General features: G+C 38.0%; 1 protein-coding gene across 2 annotated transcripts in view; it reads right to left on the minus strand.

The window, feature by feature from the left end:
• Positions 1 to 7,355: 7,355 nt before the first annotated feature.
• PLPPR4 (phospholipid phosphatase related 4) overlaps positions 7,356 to 26,612 on the minus strand; it is a 30,736-nt gene continuing 11,479 nt past the window's right edge. The window contains exons 2-7 of one of the 2 annotated variants that reach the window (XM_059822150.1): positions 23,484 to 23,669; positions 19,021 to 19,150; positions 17,114 to 17,309; positions 12,160 to 12,217; positions 10,721 to 10,894; positions 7,356 to 8,693 (exon numbers count right to left, since the gene is read on the minus strand). In XM_059822150.1, the coding sequence (XP_059678133.1) occupies positions 7,356 to 8,693; positions 10,721 to 10,894; positions 12,160 to 12,217; positions 17,114 to 17,309; positions 19,021 to 19,150; positions 23,484 to 23,669 (2,082 nt within the window). The remainder of the gene's footprint in view (positions 8,694 to 10,720; positions 10,895 to 12,159; positions 12,218 to 17,113; positions 17,310 to 19,020; positions 19,151 to 23,483; positions 23,670 to 26,612) is intronic. The other variant, XM_059822151.1, reaches the window with a different exon arrangement.

A 26,612-nucleotide genomic window follows, 5' to 3' on the forward strand; every position in this document is an offset into this window, starting at 1 on the left:
TTTACAAATTATGATTTTGTGCTTTGCTAAGTGCTGCTTAATCTTCCGTTTTGGAAAGCACCTTAAACTTTCTCCTGACTCATTGTTAGAACTTTCTCCTGACTCATTTTCTTTTCTTGGGTAAGTTATAAGATATTTTTTTGCCAACTTGTGTCTGAATTCTTATACTTGCATCATAAAAAAGGTTAGTGAAATGAGGACTCTTCCATAAATATCATTAAAAATGAAAGCATTTTAAGAAACCTCTTCTAATGGTCTGCCTTGGTTTAGCAGATTAGACCAGTCTGCAATCTGTTAGGCATTCAGAGCTCACAGCACTTTTGTTTTGTATTACCAAGCAGAATGTGATATATAAAATGTTAGCTGTCCTGATCATTTAAACCACATGCTTCTCTTCCATTTTTCTGCTTATTAGTAAAAGGTGGAAACCTCATTGTCTCTGGTAGTAAACCAAGGCATTAATTTGGCATCAGACCCATGGTAGTTCTCAGGAAACTAAAACCTAGAAGTGGCCAAAGCCTACAACTATTCCACTGCCAGGCTGGCGCATTTTCAGTGTTGGAAAATATAGGTTGCTGGAACCACTTCTGTGAAAACTCTCCTCTCTGGTAAGAGTGAAGATAATTGTCTCAGACTACAGAGAAAGATAAGAAGTACTAGAGGAGACTGCAGCTGATACCATGCAGAGGTTTTAGCAAATATTGCTTTTGGGCCTGGGAACAGCTTTTTAAGCCCCTGATGATGCTTTGCTAAAAAAAGTGTACACCTGGCACTCTGCTAAGTATCCACACCTCTTCTGGTCTAAAGCAAACAAGTTCCAGGGTGACTGACCCTCAGGGCAAAATATGTCGCTCAGGCAATGAACATCACATGAATATGTATATGAAAGAATGCCGAAAGAATGCATACTGAAGACTTTGATAAACATAGGCTGTACTAATTGAAAAAATATTATAGCTAGTTTTAGGGAAAATTTAAATATGGCTATTGTTTGCAAAGCCTTGATTATATTGTCATATACTTTACAGGTAAAAATGAGCAAAGTTATTGTTCCCAATTGCGTGATGTTATTCTCTTAGCAGAGCTCGTTTTCTGGCCCTAGTACGGTGTAGGAACAGACATTGTAATCAACAAGCTCAGTTTGAAGCAGGAACAGAAATAAGAAAAGAATCAAATTCTGTTGATCACATCCCACCCGTGTATGCTCCAGTCTCCTCTGAATGATTTGGTGAGAGTGCAGAGCTTTTCCTTATGCATCATTTAGTAGCTGCAGAGACTTGACAGATCCACAAATCCCCATGACTCTCATTTCTCTCTGGGCATCACTAGAAAAGTAATACAGTTGGAAAAAGCTGAATGACAGTTGGCCTTTGAAGGTAGGGAGATTTTTCTAGGGAGAAGAAAAAAAGACAAAAAGGGAAAAAAAGTTGGTTTGTTCTTTTCTTTTTTTTCTCAAACATAAGAGAGATGCTTTTTTAGGTCTGAGCAGACTTGCTTGAGTTCTGGATGACTTCTCATCTTAGTTCTTTTTCAGCAGGGTTATGCTGGTAAAGCCATGGAATGTGCAAGTTTCCTATTATTCTTTATGACAAACCACTGGATGAACAGATTTCTTCTATGGGAGGTGTAACCAAATGATGCCTTTATGCATATTTGGAATGCTTAAAGAGATTACTGCAGGCAAAGCAGAAAAATTTTAGAGAGTATTTGCAGCCTTGCCACAATTTGTTCCTTGATTTAAATTATCTGTTTAGCTTTCTCTTTCTAAAGCCTGGCTTGAACATGTTAACTTTGTGTCATGTGTGCATGTGTATGCACGTCTGCAGCTGGAGTTCCCTTACTTTCATTTTAAATGTGCAGTATGGAGTCACTTGTTAGTTTTGTCCAATGCTTGGTATTTTCTATGCTGTAAGGTTTGTGAGGAGATTTTATTCATGATTTTATGAACCAGGGTTGTAATGCCTTTAAAATGGTCCTGCCAAATTAGCTGTGCACTGATCTGTCATATAAAAGGTCTTCATAAATCTATACCAAACTGATTACAGTACAATCTTGTCTTATGTAGCTTCTTACATCAAGACCTCTGAAGCTCTTTTAAAATCCAGCACAAAATAGATTTAAGTTTCAGCTTAATCACTTATACCTTTGAAAACTCCTTTGCATGATTAGATACAGTCATCAGTCTGGATCACAGTGAGCTGTCTTAATTTAGTGACAGTGCTGCTGTAGCCAGAATGATTTTAAGAGAATAAGACAAGGTTTGTCAGTAGAGGTAATTTTTCATCTTGGATCAAGTTTCATAATATAACCTCTACATCAAAGGTACCCTTCGGAGGGGGACTTAATTTTTAGCCTAACTTTAGATGTTTAAAATGTGCCTTTTAAAATGTTTGAACTAATTGTCTAGGTCCCTTTGTAGTCCATGGAAGGGGCTATTCCCAGAGCAAAACTCATCGGATTTGTATTAGATGCCAGCTTTCAGCAGTCATACCCTACCAGGATCTGCTTTACTCTCATGCACTCCTTCCCAGAGTCTCTCTGAGCCATACCTGGGCCATCGCTGCCTGTAACTTTCTCAGGCTACCAATACATGTCCTACAGGCTGGGACACCATAACCTTGGTTCCCAGCTCTCACACCTCATATTGCCTCATTCAAGGCAGTCATCTGCTGCAGCAGATAACCTGCTGCCACACCAGCATCTGCTGCTGGCCAAAGGAAAGGCCTCTCCTGAAACTGGCTACTCATGCAGTGGGGTCAGGAGGTTCTCCAGCCCCAGCCACAAGCAGAGAGCTCCTTCAGTCACCACAGAGGGAGCAGTATCACAACTGTATGTACGTTTCCCTTTCTCTGAGAGACAACATTGTTTTCCACTTCTCTTTTGCCCGAGGGCCCCCGTCTTAAATTGTCATCAAAGTCTTGGGACAGGGATTCCCAAGTGACCCAGATCGGCACCACAGCATGAGGTGACACCAGTCAGCCCCAGCATGCCTTTGCTGGGAGTACGGCACACGTATGGTGGTGGTGTACTACTCAGCAGCACAGTGCCTGGCTGGACCTAGCCGTGCCATCAGCTGCTCAGTCCCTCCACCACCCCAGCCAAGGCAGGTCACCTGCTAGGGCACGCAACTATAAAGTGTCAGCCTGCACAAAGGCCCAGGCACACGTGGGAAGGCTTCTCAGTTTGCTTTTCTGCCATGTATTGCAGGAGCCCTGCTAGTCTCTGTGATCCTTATTACGCCATTGGCAATGTCTGTGCATGCCTCAGCTACAGCAGTGTCTTCCATCCCAGGCACTTAGGGTCCTGCTGTTGCCCTGTTTCAGGGTGTTTCAAGACAGGCATGGAGACAGTGTTTGCTGTTACGTACCTTGTGTGGCTTCTAGATAAGACAGTGTTTTTGACAACATGCTGCTATGCGTAACGTTTTTCACTGTTGCCAGCAAAGGGTGTCTATCACCTGATGACTCCCGCATCCTAACTTCTTCCCCTGGGGAGAGCCCTTCCTCTCAGGCTTGCTCCTGACATCTGACCTGTTCTCATTCACAAATCCAAGGTGGGCCTCACCGTGTCTGGCAGCTCCACCCAACATTAGCAAGGTGGTTTAAAGGCATTAGGGGTTTAGCAATGCAACTGATCCTGCAGAATGATCTAGCAGACATGTCCTCACATGGCCTGAAGTTCCCAATGCACTTGCTTTCTTTTCTTGTAAAATGCTTTTTGGATAGAGACAAGCTTTTTTGGACACTGTTCCTCCTTCTTACAATTATGCAAGACTTTGAGGTTTCCCACTGATGACAACTTTTATGTGTTATGAGACACCTAATGTTGAAAAATAATTTGGGGGGGAATGAGTTTGCTTCACCACAGATGACGGAACATCAATGAGGAATTTTATCTTTATTTTCATGATGTTAGCACAATAAACTCACACAGTAGCATTGATCTGTACTTATTTAACAAAATACATTTATAGCAATTTACAAATTCTTTTCCATTTGAAAACATTGCATAACATTTTATTAAACACAATACTTTATATAGAGAATTTTCATTTAAAAACATATTTTATTTTTGAGTATTTTCTTTTCTCAGTAAAGCACAGCCTAACAAAGAAATTCGTGCCTGTTAGCGAGTAAGAAAATCAGAACACTAAGAAGATGTCACCTTTCAATTTATTTGATTAATTTTAGATTAAGGTTTCAGTGGAATGTAAACAAAGAGTAATTTTACAAAAGGCTCCTTATCAAATATACATGCAGAGGTCTGAATTCCAATGTATATATTATTACATTTCTGCTCGCTAACATAATATAATTTGATAAGCCATTATTAAAAACAGTAGCCTTTGGCACTTCGAGTAAAAAAGAATATATCAATATTTATGTAAAGAACACAATTTCAATGATTACACAAGAACTTTAAAATCTTTTGTTAAGAAATAGGAAACCTTAGGAAAAATATCACACTGCACTTGAAATAGTGCAGCAAGTTTTAGAGTAATAAAAGCAACATATATGCCAATATATATCTGACTAAAACCAAAGAATAAAGAACAAACACTCCCACCAGGAATCCTGCTGTTGCCAAAACAGCTAAATTGCCAGAGGGAACATTTTCTGATCTTTGCTTTATTGCCATTATTTTCCATTTCAATTTTCCATTATTTCCAGGTTCATCTACTTATGTTCTTTTCCCCTGCACTTACAAACTAACAAATGATTGCATCTTATTTCCCTGCATTGATAGGCCAACAGTGATTGTGTCTTACCCATTCCTTTAAAGCTAATCCTACCTGCTTTATCATGTACCTAAACTAAACTAAATCCAAAGGGTTTGGTTCATGACAATCCAAGTGTTTGTAATTCCTAGGAACCTTGTACAAAATTTGATATTAAATACCAAGGACTAAAGATTTATCCTTTTAAAAAGAGAAAAAACAAATCTGGACTTATAAATATAAGTCTGAGAACATATTTCTAAAAAATGACTCTTTTTTTTTTTCCCTGGCATCTATGATTATTTTTCCCAGCTAATGTGCCTTAAAGTGTGTCTTCAACATACTGTGCCCTTAACATAGACAATATGCTGCAACCCTACTGGTTAGTTTCTTACATGTAACCTGCAGAATACTTCCTCCCAATCATCAAATGTATGATAGGGTCATCTTCGATTACTAGCAGGAAAAGTGTGGTCATTTCCTTAAGGACCAACACTCTTCCACAGCACTGGGTGATAGGCAGGTGAGGGAAGCACTGCTTGACAGGGTTGGCTGACAGCACTTAGCTAAGCCTGGAGCACCTGTATAACTGGGAAGGTATATAAAGCTTTCCATTGACTCTGAATCCCTTCTTCTACACAGATTAGCAAACACCATCCTCATACTTTCAAAATTACTTAGGATTGGGGTTGGGTTTGGGATTTTTTTTTTGAGGTTTTTTTGTGGTTTGTTTTTGGTTTGGTGGTTGGTTTTTTTTTTTTTGTCTGTGTGTGTGTGTTGTGCTATTTATCTTCTTGGGACAGGATGATTCTTTCTTCTACCTCCTACTTGGCTGGGGTAGGGTGGGCTTTTCTTCAGAGTTCTGTGGGTAGGGTCTGTAGACAGGTTCTGACTATGTAGTATGTATCTGGCTCTCTGATACTCTAAATCAAAAGAGGACTTAGAGCAAAACCCTCCTCTCAAGAAGCCAGAGAACAGACCTGATCTGCTACTACTTATTCAGTGAGGGGACTGCTAAGCCATTCCCTCTCCCTCCTAGCAGGGGAACTGGGAGGTGTCTGATAGTAGTTCTCTTTCAGGTGAAAATAATCTTGGAGAGAACGAGGAGCTGCACTGGGCGAGGAGTCCCCCTGGCTTCCTTTATGGTTGAAGTTATTATTTAAATCAGAGCCAAATGTAATGAGGCATTTCTTCTAGCATGCCCAGAACATGCTATGCTTATTCCTTTCAGAGCTTATCCTTTCAACAATTTTTGGCAATGGAGATTTTTAGCAGGCAAGTTCTTTCATTGTATTTGGAGCTCAATTTACTAAAATAATCCATGTTCTCTCAGGTGCAGATACCCTCCATGTTCTTAAGTGGCAGTGGTGGGAAAAAATATAATGCTTAAGAAGGCTCTGAAGGGTGTCTCAAGGGTGGTGAACAGTAGTAGTGGCACAATGCAACACTCATTCAGTGATTCTGCCATACCAAGGCGTTCCATTTTTAAAGCGAAGCGTAAATCCCCTAAATGATGGTGACTGGGATGAAACTTGTGATTGTTCTTGTGGCATACTAAGCAAGTGAGGTGAATGACTGCTTCTAAGTGTGAGCTACGGTATTAATTACTGTTTCCTTGGAAGCTGGTCAGGAAAGCGGCCATTTATTTTTATTTAATCATAGCTCATCTTTCACATTTGCACACCTTGCAGTTATTGGTGTCCTGCATTGTATGGTTAAAAACTAATAGAAAAATGGAAGGGTTGCTGAAGGACAGAATAAGAGGTTTAAAAATGTAAAATATGAATTACTTGTAGTACTTCAAAAGACCCCCTAAAAAACATAATTTAAAACAATTCTACAAGTTAGCCCACTAAGAAGCAGCCTCTTCATTAGTAGCACCTGTTCTTAAACAAAAGTTGAGCAGTAGCAGCAAAACTATTCAAAATAGATACTTATTCCATTCTAATGGAATGTCACCCACACATTTGTTGCAGTAGACATCTTAAAAGAACTACATAAAACCTTTGCAATCTTTGAAAGTGACAGGTCCACTATAACAAAGCTGTAAATATTTCCTACACTAAATGAATGCAGCCAGCATCATCATAGTATTAGCAATACTAATTTTAAAGTAACTGCACATCAATATGCCATGTGTTTGTAGAGTCTAGTAAGTATGCAATTTTTCAAAATATGTAAAGTTATCATCAGCACCATCCTGTATTAAAGATTTGGTGCAAACTCTGCAAAGGTGAATATATACCACTGATACAGCCTTTGCTGTGAAAAATTCAGTTGATATTGGACACAAATATAAACAAAACAAAAAGTTGGCACATTCAGGAAATAAAGTGTCTGTATTCAAGACCATTGTTTTGATTGACATCATCACCCTCAGATAATCATTTTGAGTCTGAATAAACAAGTTGCATGAAAATGTTTCACATTAGTTAGGTCCTGGCATTGTGCTTTTCCCCCACCACATGCTTTCCACAGGCTCATGCACATTGCACATCAGCAGTGTTCAACAACAGTTGGGCTGCTGGTCAATAATTTGGCACATCAAAGGTAAATATCAGCTCAAAACAAAGAGAGCAGAACCTGTGTCAAGATGTGTTTACTTTGTGGTGGTACGGACCAGCTGATATGTCTCCTCTCATTCCTTGTATGCTCGTGTGGGGGATGTGCCTTTATAGAAGATGTTTCTGGTGTTCTCTGGACTGCTCCCTCTCTCAGGGATTAAAATGATGTTACCTTTTCTTCGAAGTGTTGAGTCCCGGCTAGAGGAAATGGACAGAGTCTCTGAGCCAATCTCACTTCCCTCCACTGGCGTAACTCTTATTGTAGTGATTCCATGATGGTGATGCTCACTGTTATCTATGTTGCTCCTTTTCCTGTCACCTGACCCATAACTGTCTTTCAAGGAGTCACAGCTTTCAGAGTCTCTGTTAAGATCATTTAGCTCGTATGTCTGACGAAGGGTGACTTTTTCAGGACCTTTCCATTTCCATGACCCACTTCCTTCACCTTCTGATGGCATCTGAATTACAGGTCTGTTATTTTCTGGATGGGCCTCAACTCTGACAATGCTACTTGGCTCATGGTCTGTCAAGGTTTTATATCTGATGGCTCCTGTACAGGTGACTGTGCTTCCCTCTGAGCTCTTTGGACTGCCCTGAAGCACTCCTTGCTGCTTAGACATGGCTATTACTTGCATGATTCTTGGCTGGCTATTGCTTCTACATGCAACACTCTTCTCAGCAGCTTTCAGCCATTTAGCTCTAGCTGAACTATTTTTGGGTGATGTGTTCACGTTCTCCTGAGTCTCTTCAGGAATATGCACTAGCTGGGATGAGCCAGGACGTGACTGAATAGAGACCCTTGGCCCACCAGAAAGACCTGAGTTGTTACAACCTGGTACACTGCCAGGTTGAATTTTCAGGTATTGGCTAGTTGGGCCATGATGATCACCATTTACACCCACTCTGGAGGGTTCTGAGCTTGACCTCATTTCGATAGCCCTTGGTGGTGACTGGCCAGATTCAGTCTCTATTACTTGCAGTGACAACTTTCTACTTTCATTCTTGTTCTTCCACTGGGAAAGCAGCTGTTTGGAACGGGCAGAATCCATTGATGCATGTATTGTTGCATTTCGTCTTGCTGGATCTTCCAAGGATGGTGTGTTGACTCTTGGTAAAGTGTTGCTGAAAGTAACCATATTTTCCTTTCCCATTGGGCTTCGTGGTGTTATTATTTCTACATCAGCATTTGCTCTCTTGATATTGGTCAGAGACCCTGAATCTCTGTGGTTTCTATTCAGGATGCTTTCTGTACGGTGAGAGACAATGCCATCACTGCTGCTACCATTTTTACCTGGCAGGATTCTGTTGGCATCTTGACTGAGGTCTGTCAAAGACCTTATTGGTTCTCTGTGAAAATTTGGGTGAAACACATTCTCGTCACTTGGTAAGAAGTTCCCCACAGCATACAGGCCCTGATATTTGAACAGAAGCATCAACAATCAGTTAGGGAAAAAGAGACCTTTTAAGGTGTTTTAATTATATTCTTCTGCCTTTAAATATATATTGAGTGATAGAATTAGTCCGGCTTAACTGACAGGGTATGCGCACTTTCCTTTCCTCACCAGTATATACTTATTCCAAATCCTGTCCTCAATCTGGTACATCCAGATATGTATGAAGTAGTCTCAGTAGGATAACTTGGGCACGTAGCTCATGGGAATAAATAGTTGAGGAAAAGATTTAGCCTTCTTCAGTTTTTTTTTCATTTTATGAAGCTACAGATACAGCTGAAGAAAGAATGTTTTGTTATGAAAATAACAAAATTAATGTTTGCAGTCTTCTAGGCAAAGCTATTCTACAGCTACACTACTGTCTGCTCTGATTTACTGAATCTTGTTACAGCTTGAGTTATTCTCTGCTCTGTGATTCTGCCCTTTCTACTGTGTAATAACCATGTAATACAATATCTACATGCTAGAACAATTTATCAACTTTAAATCAATTGCTTTCCTAGCTGTGCAGAACTGTAACAAGATTTAGTTATACAACATTTTCTTATTCAGCAGACTCACTGTAAATGATGTCATTTTAAAAAGACTCCACTGAGAGAGAATATTCCATGAAAGGGTCAAATGCCTGACTCAATCACTTAGGTTACTTGTTCTTTACACTCCTTTTAGAGTTATTTGTAGTTTCACATTATTTCCCCTCCCCTTCCTTTTACTGGTGCGTAGTCTTCAGGGCAGATTTACTGACTACTGGGTATCCAGGACAATGTACTCTTTGATGTATGTTGTCATGCAACAGTATATGGAGAAGACCTAACAAAGAGCATGCTTGTTTGTGGATTTCAAACATGGGAACAACAGCTCTGTTTATAAGAGTCTACAACAGCTTAATAATTTGAAATAATATTCTCAACAGAGTGCCTTTCTGCTCACAGTACAATCATAGAAACTGACTTTAGTAGCTCGTGGGGTTTCTACTATCTACCCTGGTTGCTGTTTCTTTTGCCATTGTGAAAGCCATTTTCCCCCAGTCACCTTTGTAGACGATCTGCATGTACCTTAGATTATCTTATCACAGAAAAAAAGGGGAATAGGATATGAACTTATTTTAGTATTATACTAAAATTCAGCATTGACTTTTTGGGGGTGAAAAACATCCCACTGGCTATGAAGACTCTTCTGTTCACCTGCCCACACTGGAGCAAAAATGTTGTCAGTAGAAGTTCCTGATTACTCACAGGCATCTGGGTTGACACTGTGCTGAACTGCTATGGCAGCAACAGTTGTGTGGGAGACATACTGAGAGCAGCAAGCAAAAGCAAATGCTTGATGAGCTTCCTACTGGCAGGTACAAAGAGGCCTATCCTACATACTTCCTTACAGGACCCTTCCAAGGTACTCCACCCTTTTCAACCCCGTACAGAGGAAAAGCATGGGTATAACCTGGCTTGGGCATCCTATTTCCCCTGCATAATTTCCTCAAGAGCCCCAAAGAATCACCAGGGTGTAATATTGCCTTTGATTTCTTGCAGGTTCAGCAATTTACTCAGCTGAGTTGCTGCATATTAATTCAACCATTTTTTTGAGATCATAAAGCTAGTTTTGGCAATATAAAGTCAGGCTGGCAACAAATACCAATTAATCTAATATTTTTCTTGTGTTATGCTTGTAAGTGTGGAGTAGAAAAGATGAGCGTCTTTAAGTATTTAACGAAGCACATAATGTTAGAGCTGTTTCTGTATACAATGCCAGATGATTACAGACCACTTCATGCACTGTTATGGCACTTTAAATTGAAATACGTATTTGCTTTTTCCTGTTTATTTTTAAAGTGATTACCCCTAACATCATCATCTTCAACACATTTTGACTATATTTTAAATTATGACATGTGACTATGATGAAAATTTTTCATAAAAAATACCAGTACTCTTACTACAGCCTTACCAGTTTTATTTGCTAGAACTTAACTACATGAATATTATATTTACCAAATAGAGAGCAATTCCTCCTCCTATAAGAAAGCCACAGTAAACATCAACTGGATGATTCTTGTACTGGGTGATACGAGTCAGACCACATATAATTGCACAGATGATAAAAGCAAAGACCAAGAGTGGTTTCAGAAGTTTTGAGGAGTCTGTTAACGTAGAATTGAAGTACATCTTGAAAAAAGAAAGAAATGAAGAAGCATTTGAAGAAACTTAAATTTACCTAAAAGAATATTAATTTCCCGCATTCAGTGTTTCTTTCACACAGAGATGACGATTACACAGCAATATTGCAAATAATCAGTTTAATTTTATTTTACAGCCTTGTTAAAATTTGCTAACTTACTGTAGGAAGATCTGAAATTACAAGGAATGGATTTCCAAACACATAGGCAGTGTTGCTTATTGACATAAATTAGGATAAGGATTTTATGCCTAAATACTGTTCACAGTCAGAGCCTAAATGTTCTGCAAATGTGACTAAGGAGCCACTGCTTCTGAAATACAGAAGCCAGATGTCATGCCAGATGAAAGCAATAACCTATTCTAACAAAAGCTACCACCAGATGCTTTAGAGAGCCATTTCTCAACTGGGGGCCATGATGTCAGGGAGGTCACAAAAATTAAGTGGAGGTTGTTCATCAGTATTATTTCAAATTTTGGCCTTTCCCTGGGCAGAATAAATACTAGCAAACTCCCAGTACATGCACAATTCCATTATCTAATTTGATTAACTGGTTGTTATTGTTGTTGTTTTCCTCCGATTTTTGCAGCATGAGTGATGGAATTTTTTTTTTTTTTTAAAAACTTCAAGTACATGGTCAGTCATACAAACATTGTAGCCCATACTGAAGAAATGTCATTGGTCAGATGTGGAAAATCAGCTGTGATTGCTGAAGCATGTCCTACAATTCCCTGCTAGTTACTGATGGTTTTTATTCACTTGTTTTGCAGTAGCACCTTGGAGGCCTCTGGGAGTTATTGTGCCAGTTCATCCATGCTGCAATTCTATGGAGGTCAAATGAAACTACATCAGATAAATGTCTGTTCCTTAATGCCTCAAGTTTAAAAGCAGCAAATCAAGTGAAGACAGCAATAAAGAAAAGGCAGAACACATAAAGGTTAATTTGAATGGTAAGTTAAATATCACCCTGTAAGACAGATAAGCACTGCATTTTATATGTGAATAATATGAGGCATCAAATGTACTTTAACGTTACGCTTTTTGTTGCTTCTTAACAAAGGATGTGAAGCAGTTGAATCTTTTCTGTATTCTTAATAGAGCTGGTTTTATTTTAGCTGTTAGTAGTTTTATCTTGCTTTCAAACTGGGAGGATAAAAACTTACATCCATCCAGGATATCCAGGTTACAATATACAGTAAATGACTTTCTGACTTTTGTCTTGTATAAATGAAAATGAACAGAGTTGGTTACTCACCGAAATGTACACTGCTGCAAAGGCTGCCAGGGTGGCATGTTGAGAAGGGAATGACTTTCTGCCAAGGAAGGACACTCAAATTATGCTTCTCAGTTCAAATACACTGTGCTAGCGTTCACTTGAAAAAAACACTGGGTGGTACAGTCATTTTCAGCTTATACTTCCTAAGCAATATATGATCAATCAGTACCATTTAATTTCTAAATTTCTTTTCTATACTCTGGAGAAAGGACCGATGTTAATGAAATCCCTTTGTTTTGCAGTAAATATTTAGCATGAAATTCTTTTTGTGTACTAAGAAAAGTGTGTGTACTAAGAGAACAATGGGAATGAGCTAAAGACTGAATGCTTGATTGAGAGACATATCTATATATTTATTTCTATAAAAAAATTTCCATAATAACTTGTCAGTAAGTACCTAATTATACAACTTATTTAATGCATGAACCTCGATCTTATGATTATTCTCACTGACTTCACTTGGACTCTTCAAAGGAAGGACTCATACACTTTGATAATCAGGCCCTAACTTCAGCAACTGAATTCATCATCTTTGTGCCCCTGCTTTGTTGCTCTAATAATGGGGGGATGACATGGTGACATTCTTCTCAGAGAGAGGCAAATTACATCTTTATTTGCTGTGTCTTCAGGTTTATTTTTTAAATTTCAGCACTTTATAATGTGATAGGTGTGAACGGAGCACAAGAACATGGAGAGGTCATTTTAAGAGTTACCAGGCCCCTTCCTGAAGCCCAGAACAAGAGAGTAAATGAAAATATGTCCAAACTGTGTGAAACAGTAGGCAGTATCAGGTCTGTTCTTGAAATTGCTGAGGGCTTTCTGCTGCCATTGAAAACCTGGGGTCTTGAATGATGTGGACTGGGTCTTGAGTCAGAAGCTACAGATATAAAAATTAAAAGTGACAGCTTAGCTTCTACTTCTCTGACCAAGAAGAGGAGGTTTTGTGCAAGTAGCAGCTACACAGAACCATCACATGAGGCCCTCTAACGTTTTAACCTTATTCTTCTTACAGACCCATTTTAATCCTCTAAAAACAAAAAAGAAAAGTGATGGGAACATGAAGGAGAGATTTTTACACAGTAAAGGGAAAAACTTAGCTGGAGGTGGATTCAGTAACAACTGTTCTATGGCAGACATCTAGTTCATAGCTTGTAGAAGCCCTAAAAAACTTTTGACTTCTGAGCTCTAGAACTGAGTATGATGCAGTGAAGATGTATAGCAGTTTATATTTTTACATTTATCTCTTAAAATGGCATGGACATGTAATGTGCTGGCTGTCTTGGTGAAGAAGGGTATGTCTATCTTGCAGCCACAGCATCCACTTTCACCTGAGAAAGCTCAGCTTGTGATAAATACTTGAACAATCATTCAGCTTTGCAGATGGGTCTTGCCACCCTAACTGGGCTCCATGTATAGCCATTTTCCTAGCAGTGCCTGAGTTAGCTAGTTTAAAATAGCGAAGACTGAAACATAGTCCTTTAGCTTTAGACAAAGACATTTTTCTGCAAAGCAGCAGAGTCTACTTTCTAAATCTCTTTCCTATGCATTTTGCCATGTCTGTTTGAAATAATTCACTGGCAATTAAATATGTGCATGTAGTTCAGTGTGAATGCCACACTGCTGACCTGAATTTGAGCCCATGGCTCCAGCAGGTTCATGACTCCGGCCAAGATGAAATCAGCATGATTCCTTTTTCATTTCTAAAGACAGATCTAAATTTTTTTTTTTTTTTTTTTTCTCCCACCCACTCCCCCTTACCCCCTGAACCAAACCTTTCACAAATAGTATCCCTGGGGAACAAGTTCAGGGTTGAGGACAGGAGGATAAAGACATGAAAAAAATGTAAATGTTTATAATGGCTAATCAACTCCTTTAGCTTGTGCAGGTTTTAGTGGAAGCATAAATCTACTTACAGTCTCTGTGGAGCTAATGTGTAGATTTGATTCTATGAACTTCAGTACCACTCAGAACTTAATCTTAATTTGATGGCATTTTTATAGTATATATGGTGTGTTACTATGCTACAGTCAATTTTCTCCTTATTCTGTTTTCTATTCATATGCTTTCAGGGCAAGCACAGCATGTTACAGACTATCTGAACTCTGTGTACTCTCTAATGGTGACACTGCTTTTGTTCCTCTATTTGTTATCTTTCAATCTAAAATGAAATTAATTCAAGCTAAAAATATGTAGCCTTTTTGTATGGCTCTGTATTGAAAAAGTGAACAAAGGTCTCAAAGAAAACATGTCCTGAACTCAGATGACAGTATATCACTCTAAATGCTCATGCAGGAAGATGTGTAGAGGGGGAACAACGATGAGAAAGAGTCATACTGAGAGAGAGTCATACTGAGTCAGAACATCAGAAATGGTAGAGGATAGAGAACTCACTGGAGATCTGAATAGAAACAATTGAAAAGGCTCTTTGAAGATAAATAGAGGAAAAGATGGAAAGGAAACCACTGGATATTTGGGGATGTTGCAGAAAATTATTTCATATAATCAACTGGATAATTATGTGGTGTTCTCTATACTTTTCATAGGGGAGTCTAGAGGCAAATTTCTGGAGCTAAAGTTTCTGGGAAGTACAAAGAAAAAATATAGGCAATTAGCAATGTCAGAACAAGTCCCTTACAAGCTGAAATTATTGAAGTCAAATTAACCTCCTGGGGTGGAGAAGTTATGGTATAACTCCTACAGTAGATGACTGAAGGAAGTATTGAACTAGTAGCAAATGCTGATCGCTTTGGAAAAGTTGAGACAGGCATAAGGAAGCAACAATTTAATAAAGGAAAAATGCAATAAAATTGAATTAAGGAGAAACTAAGGGTGGTGCCAGAATATTATAGATCATCAAGTGTGTCCTCTATGACGGGAATAAATTTGAGATACCGATACATGGTCATCTTTCTAAAGAAACAGAAACACAGAAAACCTGATTTCTTAGTCTTAATACATTACAACTAATTTTGCTGATTTTTGGAAGTGATGATATTTAAACTTATGAGTGATCAGCATTTTTGGAATGGCTACAGACAGTCAATTCAGAGCAGAAGGCACCATATTTGAGATGATAATGAAATTAATGAGATGTAATCATGAAAATTTTTCTGCCTGCTCATGTGTAAAGCCACACAGATTTCCGTGGGACACCATGCAGGTGCAAGACACTGCCTGCAAGCATCAGGCTGCAATGGCAGTATCCCAGTAACAGCAAATGGTTTTGGGAAAAGAGACAGTGAGGTGAAGGCTGATATAGTAATTCTGGCTATGCCTTTCACCAAAATTATTGTCACCAAATTATTTGGGCCAAATAGAGCTACAATCCTTCATTCCAGCTCCAGATCATGTCCACATATATAAATTGAAAAGATATGGCAAATTAATCAATGCTAATGATGAGTCTTAGCCCACTAGACATATTGAAGACCAAATACATCAAATAATTGAGGGTCTTTAAACATCAGTGAAATTGGTTTGTCCCAGTGAAAGGAGATAGATTACAAGATTTGCTGGAAGATACTTACAAAGTGAATGATTTCATGATTCCCAAGTGTGTCAACCATTGAAATAAATGGAAAAGCAAGCAAACTGGAGGAGAGGTGCCTTAATATATAGACAGAACATTTTAATAATATCCATGTGACAAAAATGTAATGCCATGAGGCATAAAGTTGAAACAGAAGCTAGCATCTGGGGCTGCACACAGAACAAGAAAGGAGCGCATAGCTTTAGTGAAGTGGATGTGGCAGAAGTAACACAGCTTCCTGTCTACTAATGAGGTACACGGAGAAATTATGCAGCTGAGTCGAAGACAGTAATTATAGTCATTTCAAGCATTCTATAATTTTGCTGTAACTTTTCTGGAGAGCAGGCGATTTAAAAAAAAACACCAAAATTTTGAAGGACTGCAAAACATTCAAACATTCAATGACTAACAGGCAATAAAGGTTAACCTGGTGTGGAAAAGATACGGAAGACTACTATTGTATTCAGTGAAGAGTTTCATGATTTCTCAGTAGTGTAGTGCTTATATTTAGGACACTTCATACTAATGAAGTCCTTGAACTAACGAGCAGCAGATGTATTGGAACAGTACAACTTTCTGACTTATACCTTCAGATTCTGTTTAAATCTATGACCTGCCATCAGTAGTTGAATTATCACTATTTTATCACATTGAACTTGTTTAAAGTAAGATCTATAGTCTGGTTAATATCCCTGCTTGACTGAGATGCATGTCCAAAACCTGCTTTTATAAACAATATTAATTTCTCTCCTGGCTATCTAAGCAGGGAGGCTAAAGACTAAATGATCAAGGAGGATAAACCACCAGTTAGAAATACCATGAAAGAAAAGGCATGTGTTTGGGAGCACACAGATTTGCACTGTTGTGGTCTTACCTCTAATAAAGGGGGTTTTTTCAATGCTGTCAATATAAAAAACTTAATCAACTAGAGAAACAGAAAACAAATAAACTCCTCCAACAAATCTCAAAACCAAGCCTCATAAACTAGACCAAAATGCCAGAACAGTACTGTATGTTATACAGAGGTCTCAGATAGAGTACTTGGGTGACTTGCTTCCCCTGCCTGTTATGGGGAACTTACCCAGATCCTACTGGGAAAAGCAGCAGAAGCTATATGTATTAATAATTTTATGGGAAATTGTCTCCTTTGAAGGAGGGAAAATAACTAGCTGCTAATGACTGCGCTTTGGAATCTGACAAAGTCTTCCAAAGCCCACTGTTGGCCTAATATCTTTATACAGAAAATTAAACATCACTAAAAAGACACTTATGTTCTCACCTTTGTTATAAAAAACTGACAAAACTCATTTAGACTTTAACTAGAAAAGAAATCTTGAAACTGGGACAGAAAATAAAAAATAAAATGAATACTTAAGAATGTACACAATGAAGGCTAGAACCAACCTTCCAGCATTGATAATATTGAGATCAGCTCCTGAGCAAATATCTTCCACAACATAAGAATTCTCTGAGCAGGATACATTTAAGGATGTATAGTTAGGCTTGCAAACAGTCAGGAAATATGGTGCCTGATATCCTGTTGATAGCTGTATAATATCAGTAACAAGAGCAGTAGAACAAAGACCAAACACATGAACACCTAGGAAAGAAATCAATACAGCTTGTTAACTTCATTATATGCATAAATTAAATTAATTCATTGTGACAAAATACATTCAACGGAGTTCTGGTGGCTTGTGTCATTGGACTTCAGAGAATTTAACTGAAGAATAAGATGTATTTTTTTAATGAAAGCTTATTGCAAAGTTGAATTCTTCAATGTAAAAAAATTAAGATTATTTATGCTTGTTTTCTTCCTGTTGATACTTAACATTTCATTTTGATGGCTTGATGTCCTCCAACATCTCTTCATAAAAGTGAGCTACACTGGAGGTGCTTCAATTTGGAAAGCAGTTTTCTGAACTGACTAAAGGACAGCCAACTATTTGAGAAGAGCGTATGTGCTCATCCAGTCCTTGGACTTGCCCACTGGGATACAGGCTTTTAATAACATGGACAGATGCCCACTAGATCACTGCTATGAGGACCTGTTCTCTTTTTACCACTAGGGACTCAGCAGCTGGTAACCACCTTGGCTACCTTCACACCTCTGATATTTCTTGAGTACCAAGTCCTTGCCCTGAGTCCAAATTTTTAAGTCTTTCTGGTAATTGATCAATGTTTCTGTCTGGTTAATAATGCCAAATTCACAAGGCAGTTGAAGTAAATCCAATTGTTTTACTAAGCATTTTCAACTGCTTTTCCCCTAAAGATTTACCTCTAATTCCCTAATTGTATTCATATAAATAAATTTGTTTTTCATCTTAAAATTGAAAGAATGCTAAAGTCATTAACATATGAAAGAAACTGCAAATTCAGAGTATGAATCAAGAATGAAATTCATGCATCTTTGAGCTTGTGTTTTTTGGTGATGGAATGGGATGCCATACAGGAGGAGAAGTGGAGAGCATGGGGTATCTTTACAGTCCTCCTCTGCTTGCTTCCTCACTGCTGCTCTTAAGAGGATGTTTTACTGGTCATAGACTGTAAAAACTCTCCTGTCATTACCTTCCTGCTTGCCAGACTACAGAAACCTAGCGTATAGTCCTCCTACCAGGTTTTCAGTGTGCTGTCCTGCAGGTTGTCTTTGCTTACGCTGCCCTCTCTAATGAAAGGTTTCTGGAACAAAGAAAACCTTTCCTTTAGCCACTCATTGGTAGAGGAAATTAACTGTAAGAAGGGAAACAAAGTCCAGTTGCCTTCTCAAGCTCAGTTTTCATAAATGACAATAAAACCAAAGTAAACTAAAACAATTCAACATGTTCCTCTCTATCATTAGGTTGCCAGATTCTAGCCCTTTTCAAGAGGTAGATAAACACATCCCAGAAAAAGAATGTCAAATCTAATGACCGTTTCTGACAAGTTTTTACTGTCATGCTGAATAATGTGTCAGGTGGGTTGAATCCTTATGATGCACTGAAAACAGGCAGGGGAAACTATACACTGAAACCATTAAAAGGAAGCCAGCTCAAGGTGGGCAGAGAAAGAAAAACAAATTATTCTTTTAGAAACACTGACAACAGTACATGAGAGGAAAGGGAAAATGGAGAGTGTAGATGCTGCATTACTGAGTATGGGGCTGCTCTTTCACTCCATTTGACAGTTTCTTCTTGCATTTCCTGGCAGAAGAAGATCTATGCCAGCGACAGTCCTGCACTGTTCTGAAAGGCAGCTTCAGAAAAGGAAACCTGCATGGTGAAAATTGAATGTATATGGAAAGCTCTTCTTTGTGACTAACATTTGAAACCCACCAACAAATCTGACAGCTCTTCTAAGAAAAGAATTGAAGTTGCATCCTCCTGCATTAATATTGGCCTCTGTTCCAATCCCGTTTCTTCTTTTGGACAGGCAACAGTAGAGAATTCCTTCTCCTATCATTATCTGCAATGACAAAGGAGCCGTTAAATTAAATGCAGCAGTTACTCCAAAGACACTGACTAAATTTAAAGGGCTGAAATATAACTATACCACAAGCAATGTAATCCACTGGCATGTACTCGCCTTTAAAAGATTTGCATCAATATGTAAACATTCAGTAATGCAACTTAGCCTGAGTGAGGGCAGACAAGAAGGTGGCACTGAAATTAAATGCAAGTGGCATACAGTATACAGTGCTCAGTGGAATCGGGGTCTTGATCCACAGCTGATATTTGATGCTTCTACAATAAAATAGTAACAATTAGAAAATCTTGCCTCTAAAATAATCCAGAGCCACTGTAATATCTTAGTGTTCCTGAGGTGGTTTTAGCACTCAGTCTTGGCCTCAAGCCTAGCAATCCCTAGCAGCTTCTAATTACGTGGCAGCCTGCTCTTCTGTATTTGTTTAATTTGGCTTGGGTTTTAACCAGATCCACAGCAGTAGAAAAAGTGCTGTCCTTATGGTCCCTCTGAACACACCAAGCAAAACAGATTATGACTGAAGCCTTAGACAAGAGTTTATAATAGAAATAAAGAGAAGAATATAAATGAAAAATGGTGTTACTTGCTGGAAAATCCAGATCCATTTATACATTTGCAGTCTCAGGTTTGATTGTTTTCCTTGTTAAACAGTGCAACAACTTGGAAGTCTGTACAGAGCTTGTACAGAGTTCAGAATAAGGGTTGGGTTGAAATATTGAAATTAATGAGGCAGTTCTCACCACTAAAAAGAGATTCACCTTGTCTATCCACAGATGCATTGAAAACTAATATAGGTAATGCACAAAGCTTACAATGCAATGAGATGCTAAAGCATCTGAATTATGCTGAATCTGCTGTAATTACCAGTGAAGTTTGTGCATGCTAAGACCCCTCACCCTAGGAAAAGGGAGACACAATGGACAAACTTAGTCTAACTCTTTTTTAGCTAAAGGTTTAATAAATTGAAATTTCCTTTCTTTGCCAGAAAAATTGAAGTAGTGAAGGTTGTGTCATTACATGGAAAAGTCAGTGGTAAGGGTTATTTAAGGAATTTTAATTAAATGAGAACTATGGTCACTATTATCTGTCTCCATTTGATCAATTTACAGCTGAAACTTCCCAGAGAAATTGGTAGTATTTCAAACTTAAAAAACAGAGAAACTCAAATAGTTTTTAGCCAAGCTCTAGGGAATGTCTGGCACAGGGAAAAGCACCAGAGAAATGGATTAGCTTGTGTGATAGAGGAGAAAATTGGGAAACAGCAAGGCCTATGCCAAAGAAAATTCAGAGGATGGTATTTCCAAGGAAACAAACTCCCACAGTAGAGGAGGCAGTAGGACTGAAACTGCCAGCAGTGAATTTCTCTCCTTAAGAATTGATTTCCCAAATAACGTGATCTAATTTCCTGGTGATGTGTGTTGGAAAGCATTGTTACCTTTAAGTAGGTTTTTAGTCAGTGGCTGATAAGGGTTTGAACCTACACTGATATGATAAAATAACTGGTCCTAACATTTTTGAATTAATAACTAGAGAGCAAATATGTCAGAGGATCAGGTTCAGAGTTCTTTGAAGCAAATGGGAGTCATGTTGCAATTCAGGTGTATCTATATTCCAGACATAAAATATGCATGTTGGTAACTTCATACAAGTCCAGTTCCACACTGAAGTCTCCTGTGGTTTATGAATACATCTAGAAAATCTCATATATGCCACAAGCTATAAGACATATGTCAATAATACAGGTAGTAATTTTCTGTAGCACTTCAGGGCTACAGAACAGACCCGGTTAAAAGCAGTTACTGCCCACTAATAATGAGCAAAAAAAACCCAAAGGAAAAAACCAAAACATAAAGCCCCAAATCCGCACAGATTCTTCTGTAATAATGGCTTGGGAAAATGAATTACAAAATGCTAGATTTGTTGTAAAAAAATTTACTATAAAGCGAATAGATTTAATATGTTCTCCAATCTTGGGAAAAAGAGTATAGCAACAAAAATAATAAAGAAAAAAATTAAGTCCTATTCTCATGTTTATATAAGGCTTTAAGGAGGGATTGAGACTGGAATTTGCTTGTCTTTTCCCCTCTCTCCCCCCTTTTTAAAAATTTTTTTCTTATTTACACTCTTTGGTAATATTTAAAATGTGGCTTAATCACACCTATATTTTATTGAGTCTTGATGACCTTCTGCCTCATACTGCAGTAAGTACCTGAACTGCAGATAGAGGCTAGCATATGCTATGTTACTGGAGATCCTCATGCTTTCTTTTCTATATTTTATGGTTTTATAAAGTGTGTAATTCATCAAAATGTTAATGAAAATTAAATTATAAAATGTTAAACTCTACAAAATGACAATGGCCCTATTGTAATCTTTTTCCATTGAGCTTCATTGGCCTATTTTTCCAAAGAAAAAGGGAAGAATTGGACAAAAACCCCCCGGTTTTTACTTCAGAAGTGGTACTGAATGATAAAGAGCTGATGGTCTACACAGTCTTCAGTGCCTTTTATCAAAGGAGGCTGTATATTTCGCACTATCAGAGCCCATTCTCCAACTAATACAAACACCACATTCATGCTCACACCAATACAAATGAACTACACCTTCCTAAGGCTTGGAGCTTCAGGATTTACTTTCTTTACTGATCTTATGTTTGATAGGCATGCTCAATTGTAGGTTTCAGTTCCTCACATGGCATGCTTTTGGTTAGTTGTCTGTACTGCTAGTAGGAGAATGATTCAAGCAAGAATAACATTTTCTATTGCAAAATTTCATGCAATGCTGAAATAATTTAGCTGTAATCAAAGCCTTTAATAAACACTCTGTAATGAAATGGGCATCTTTCATCTCAGTTGAAGGTGTTTGATATTACCTAGGCTTGACATAAACTCTCTGAAGCAAAAATCAGCTTATACTCCTCTACTGTGGCCCCAGTGAGCCTATATGGATTCCTTCTATGGTTGTTTCAGGGAAGTCCACTTTGTTGGTATCAGAAACACTGTCTAAACTTAAGAAACCCAGCCAAACTGCAATACCAACAGGTTTTGTTTTTATCACAGTATTTGGTGTTTGCTGCAAGTGTCTGCACCAGGAACACTGAGAGTCTTAGCTCCCAGTTCCTAAATGAGTACAATTTTTAGCCTGATGGTTGTGCAACATCCTTCAAAAATGGTTTCCAAAGCAACCAAAATCAAACACAGTAAGAAGAGTTCAATTTAAAAAAAGACAAATAAACAAAAAACATCCTGGAAAGCAAAGAGAGAACAGCACTTGATTTTTATATGGGCATCACATTTTATAGATTTTGTAATTGCAAATTGGCTAGTATTATAAAAGGAATTAACTGGTTGAATTTAAGGGAATTCAGAGGAGCTGGCAGCAGAGATACATTTGCAGCTGGCCTTAGAGAAGTGCCCGAGATGTGCAGTCATTGCTGTCAGGGGAGAGCAGAGACCCTTTCAGAAGATTGATTCAGCTTTTTAGGTACATGGAATTACCCTCCCAAGGTGAACTTCTCTCTCCATTTGCCAAACAGGAGTGGTGTGAGAATAAAATAAATAAAAAAAAAAAAATCAGACACAATGAATTCTCTCTAGTATATGTATAAAGGTAAAGTCTTTAGATTTCATTTTAATTTGACACAGCAATTCCAGCAGGGACAATACTCACCTGTATCAGACAATTTATATTTTTTTTCTGTAAAACAGTGACAAAACTGCACATATTCTGACAGGATATTTCTGTTCTGCTGAAATCATCTCCTCCCTTTGGGGGAATGATTAAACCAGCCTTCTTTTGCCTGCTCTTAATGACTAACTCACAATTTGGAGGAGTCCCACTGCTATTTGGGAAAGTGTAATTGGTTTCACTGACATGGTTGGTATACCTCCTCACTGAATAAATCTAGTTCTAACAAAAGTAGCACGCTCAGGGATGTAAATGAAAGACATCCATTTCCAACAAATCTTGAATTTTTTGGTGTATCTCAGAGTATGGAGACATCCTGTCTGTAAAAGTTCAAATATTTGTACAGCATAACAGAATGAATCAAGCTATTCTCACCCAACTGTAGATGCTGTTTCTTAACATTAATGCCCACAATCAGGATAGCACAAGTAGGTGAAGTGCTATGGGGAATGTTTTAAGGAGTGTGTCTCCTTCTGTTACAGAAGAATGAAAGATAAATCTAAAATCCTAAGAGAATTAGCCTGGATGACACTACGCAGCCTAACTGAAACCAAAGGAGCTATTTTATTATGTCAACTGAAACTCTGTTCAAAATCTTTATTAAGTGACAGTGGCACCTCAAACTTACCGTAATTGATGGTCCAGCAAAAACCAGACTAAGCAACATCAAGAAGGGAACAGACTCTTGTGTAGGTTCAATGTATGGCATACTCAGACTCTTGTCATAGCAATTAAATCCAGAGTGAACTGGCTTGAAGACATCAGTAAGTTCAAGAAAATAGAGGCTAACAACAGAAGATGCCAATATGGGCAACTAGAAGAGAAGAAAGCAACAAATTACTGTTTGGAAATGGAATAGCAACGCTCTTGCAAAGACAACATAGTCTGTTAATAAATCTCTGTGATGTTTGCTATTTACATATCACTGCTCCTTGTCATATCCATTTTACCATCTTTAAATAATTAATTCTCTAGAGATATGATACTATCCACCTGATATCAAATAATGCTGCTGTCTACCAAGCTAGTCAAACCACCCAATCCAATCTTCAGCCCACGTAATTTAGCCTTTTCATCTATGAATCATCAATAGACAAACTTTGATTTTTTTTTTTTTTTTTTAAAGGAAGTACAAGGACTGCAGTCTGCCATGTGGGGCCTCAGCGTTCTGCTGTTCATCACCACCCTTTTCAGCCCTTCAGCAACTCTCTGTCGTGTATGACAGTGTTTATATCAAAGCCAGTTAAAATTAAGTTTCAAAGTACCAAATAATGAAAAACAGTATCCAGTGCTTCCCTAGAATCCAAATATGTGATAATATAGTGTTCTGCCTTCGCACATTCATTTTGTAATTCTATCAAAAAAGCAGTTAACTTTGGCAAGACTCAGTCTGTTTAGAACCATGATGACTATGGTTCACAATTCTTTTATCCTCTAGCTATTTAGTGATTTTACCCTTTGCAATTACTTCCAGTAATTTATTAAGAGCGAAGTTGGCCTCTTTGGGGATAAATTCACCCCAGCTTGCCACCAGCTCCTGAAAGCACAGATTCAACCAGTAACCTCTGTAGAAGGAAGTTGTTCAAGAGAACAAATAGCAAAAAGGCATTTTGAAGCCATGGGTTTATAAGTGAACAGAGAGGGCAGTCCTGCCCCCAGAGTGCGCATCGGGGCATTCAGAGGTGACCAGAAACATGTGATTATTCTCTGTATCCTCTCAGTAAATGCTCAAAAACATTTTTTGTTTGTTATTTCCCAGAATCCTCACTGAACAAGACATTAGAACAGCTGCCTGCTCCTCCACTGAGATGCAATGACTCCTTCCCTGTGTCTCTACTGCAATGAAGGTACCTATGGATAATATGATGTGAACTGTCTATCTACTTCCCCCTTTTTTTTTTTTTTATTTAAGATGGCTATCACATTAACTTTTCCTCAATGTTAGCTGCAGCTGAAAAGTAAAAGCTTGCAACTACTAAATAGATTCACTTAGACAGATAAAATCATAAAAATCTGATAAGGCTGTATCACATCTCTTGAGAAAAAACACCCTCCTCTTTTACATCAAGCACCTTACATTATGAGAAATAGGGATTGTCCTTACACAATTTCAGGCATACTTAGATTATATTATTCTTGCAATGTTCAGTACATATTTACAAAAATAATTGATTGATTAAAATCAATGTCATTCATCCCATTCTACAATGGAATAAAAAAGCAGAGGTAAAACTGGATAAATATGTATATTGGAAAAATAATGAATAAACCCTGCTATATGGCAGAGGGATAATGGTTTCTTGCGTTAATAGGCCATTTTCATATTTTTAAACATCAGGCTTTTAAAATGCAGACCTTTTGTGCATAAAATGTAATTCTGGGTGGTTAAAGAAGGAGGGTTCTAGCTAAATTTCTCTGAAACACTTTTTAATATGACTTAGTTTTTGTTTGAAAAGAACAGCTTATCTTTGATGGGCTGAAGGACAGATTTGAAGAGGGAAGCATGCATGATTAGTCAACATAGGCTAGGCTGTTTCTAGTCATTATACAGACGTGCAGGGATGAAAGAGGACTTCCCTAAAGTCTTCATACTCTGGGAATAATTAAGATTGTTGTGGAGCTGGGTGCCCTTCTCTCCACACTTGCCTATACAGAGACTGTGGAGCTGTTTGGGATAAGGGGCCTCCTGACCAGAAAGCGGGCACAGTACATGCTGCCCTGGTGTGCAGGGAGCTTGCTGGGGCACTGAAATTCTGCACCGCATTTGAACTCACGTGTATTGCAACTTCACTTCTGCACAGTATTTAACTCTTGAAACATTTGCAGCATCTTTTATTGTTAACTATTTGAAAGTCATACCCAATGACGTAGCAGGGTCCAGGTCCCATGGGACAAAGCATCTTACAACAGGACACAAACATATTCCAGCAAGCTAAATGGAAAAAATAGGCAAAGTGCCTATTGCCCTTCTTTTCAGAAATTATGCCCTTTTATCTAGATGTCCCCAAAAGTTCATTTCCTAGAATGGAAACACAGAGCAGCCAAACTTATGGAACACCCTGCACTCAGAGTTTCATCTTCATTATGTATTTTTCCATTTCTCTAATGTCAAGAAAAGGAAAGCCTCTCCTTGAACAACAGGCCCTGCATTACCCACAGTCCACCTCTACTTTGATTATGGTATTCTTAGGCAGGCAACTGTTTTAAATGGCAATATCAAACTATCAAAAATAGGCAATACATGAAGTGATATTTTATTGTGAGACACTAAAATAAAAGATGTGGATAACTTTTTTTTTTAAACTACTGTACGTAAGCTATAATTTTATTGTTAATTACAAAATCAAAGAATTGTAAGAATTGCATTTTACTGTCTTATGACTTCACTACAGGGTTCCCGTATTATTTCTGACTGTAATTACCCATTCTGCTAAAAGAAAAGAGATAATTCTAAAAGACTATGAATCTCCAATGTAACTGCTTACAATACTAATGAATAGGTTTATAGCCAATTTGCTATATAGAGTATGTCAGTTCCCACAGGACATTTTTCTTCCTATCCCTTTAAAAATACAAATATAAAATGCATCTTCTAAAAGTCTAACATTTCTAAAAAGAAAGGCAAAAAATCTTCTAAACAGTGTAACTGGCTATTTAATATATGAATATTTATGGACTGTTCTGCTTAAGGCAGCAGTAGTTCTATAATTACAGACTTCAGCTCCCAACACCTTGAAAATGTCAAATATAATTATAT

This window comes from Gavia stellata, chromosome 10 (genome assembly GCF_030936135.1).
Source record: "Gavia stellata isolate bGavSte3 chromosome 10, bGavSte3.hap2, whole genome shotgun sequence".
NCBI classification, from domain to species: domain Eukaryota; kingdom Metazoa; phylum Chordata; class Aves; order Gaviiformes; family Gaviidae; genus Gavia; species Gavia stellata.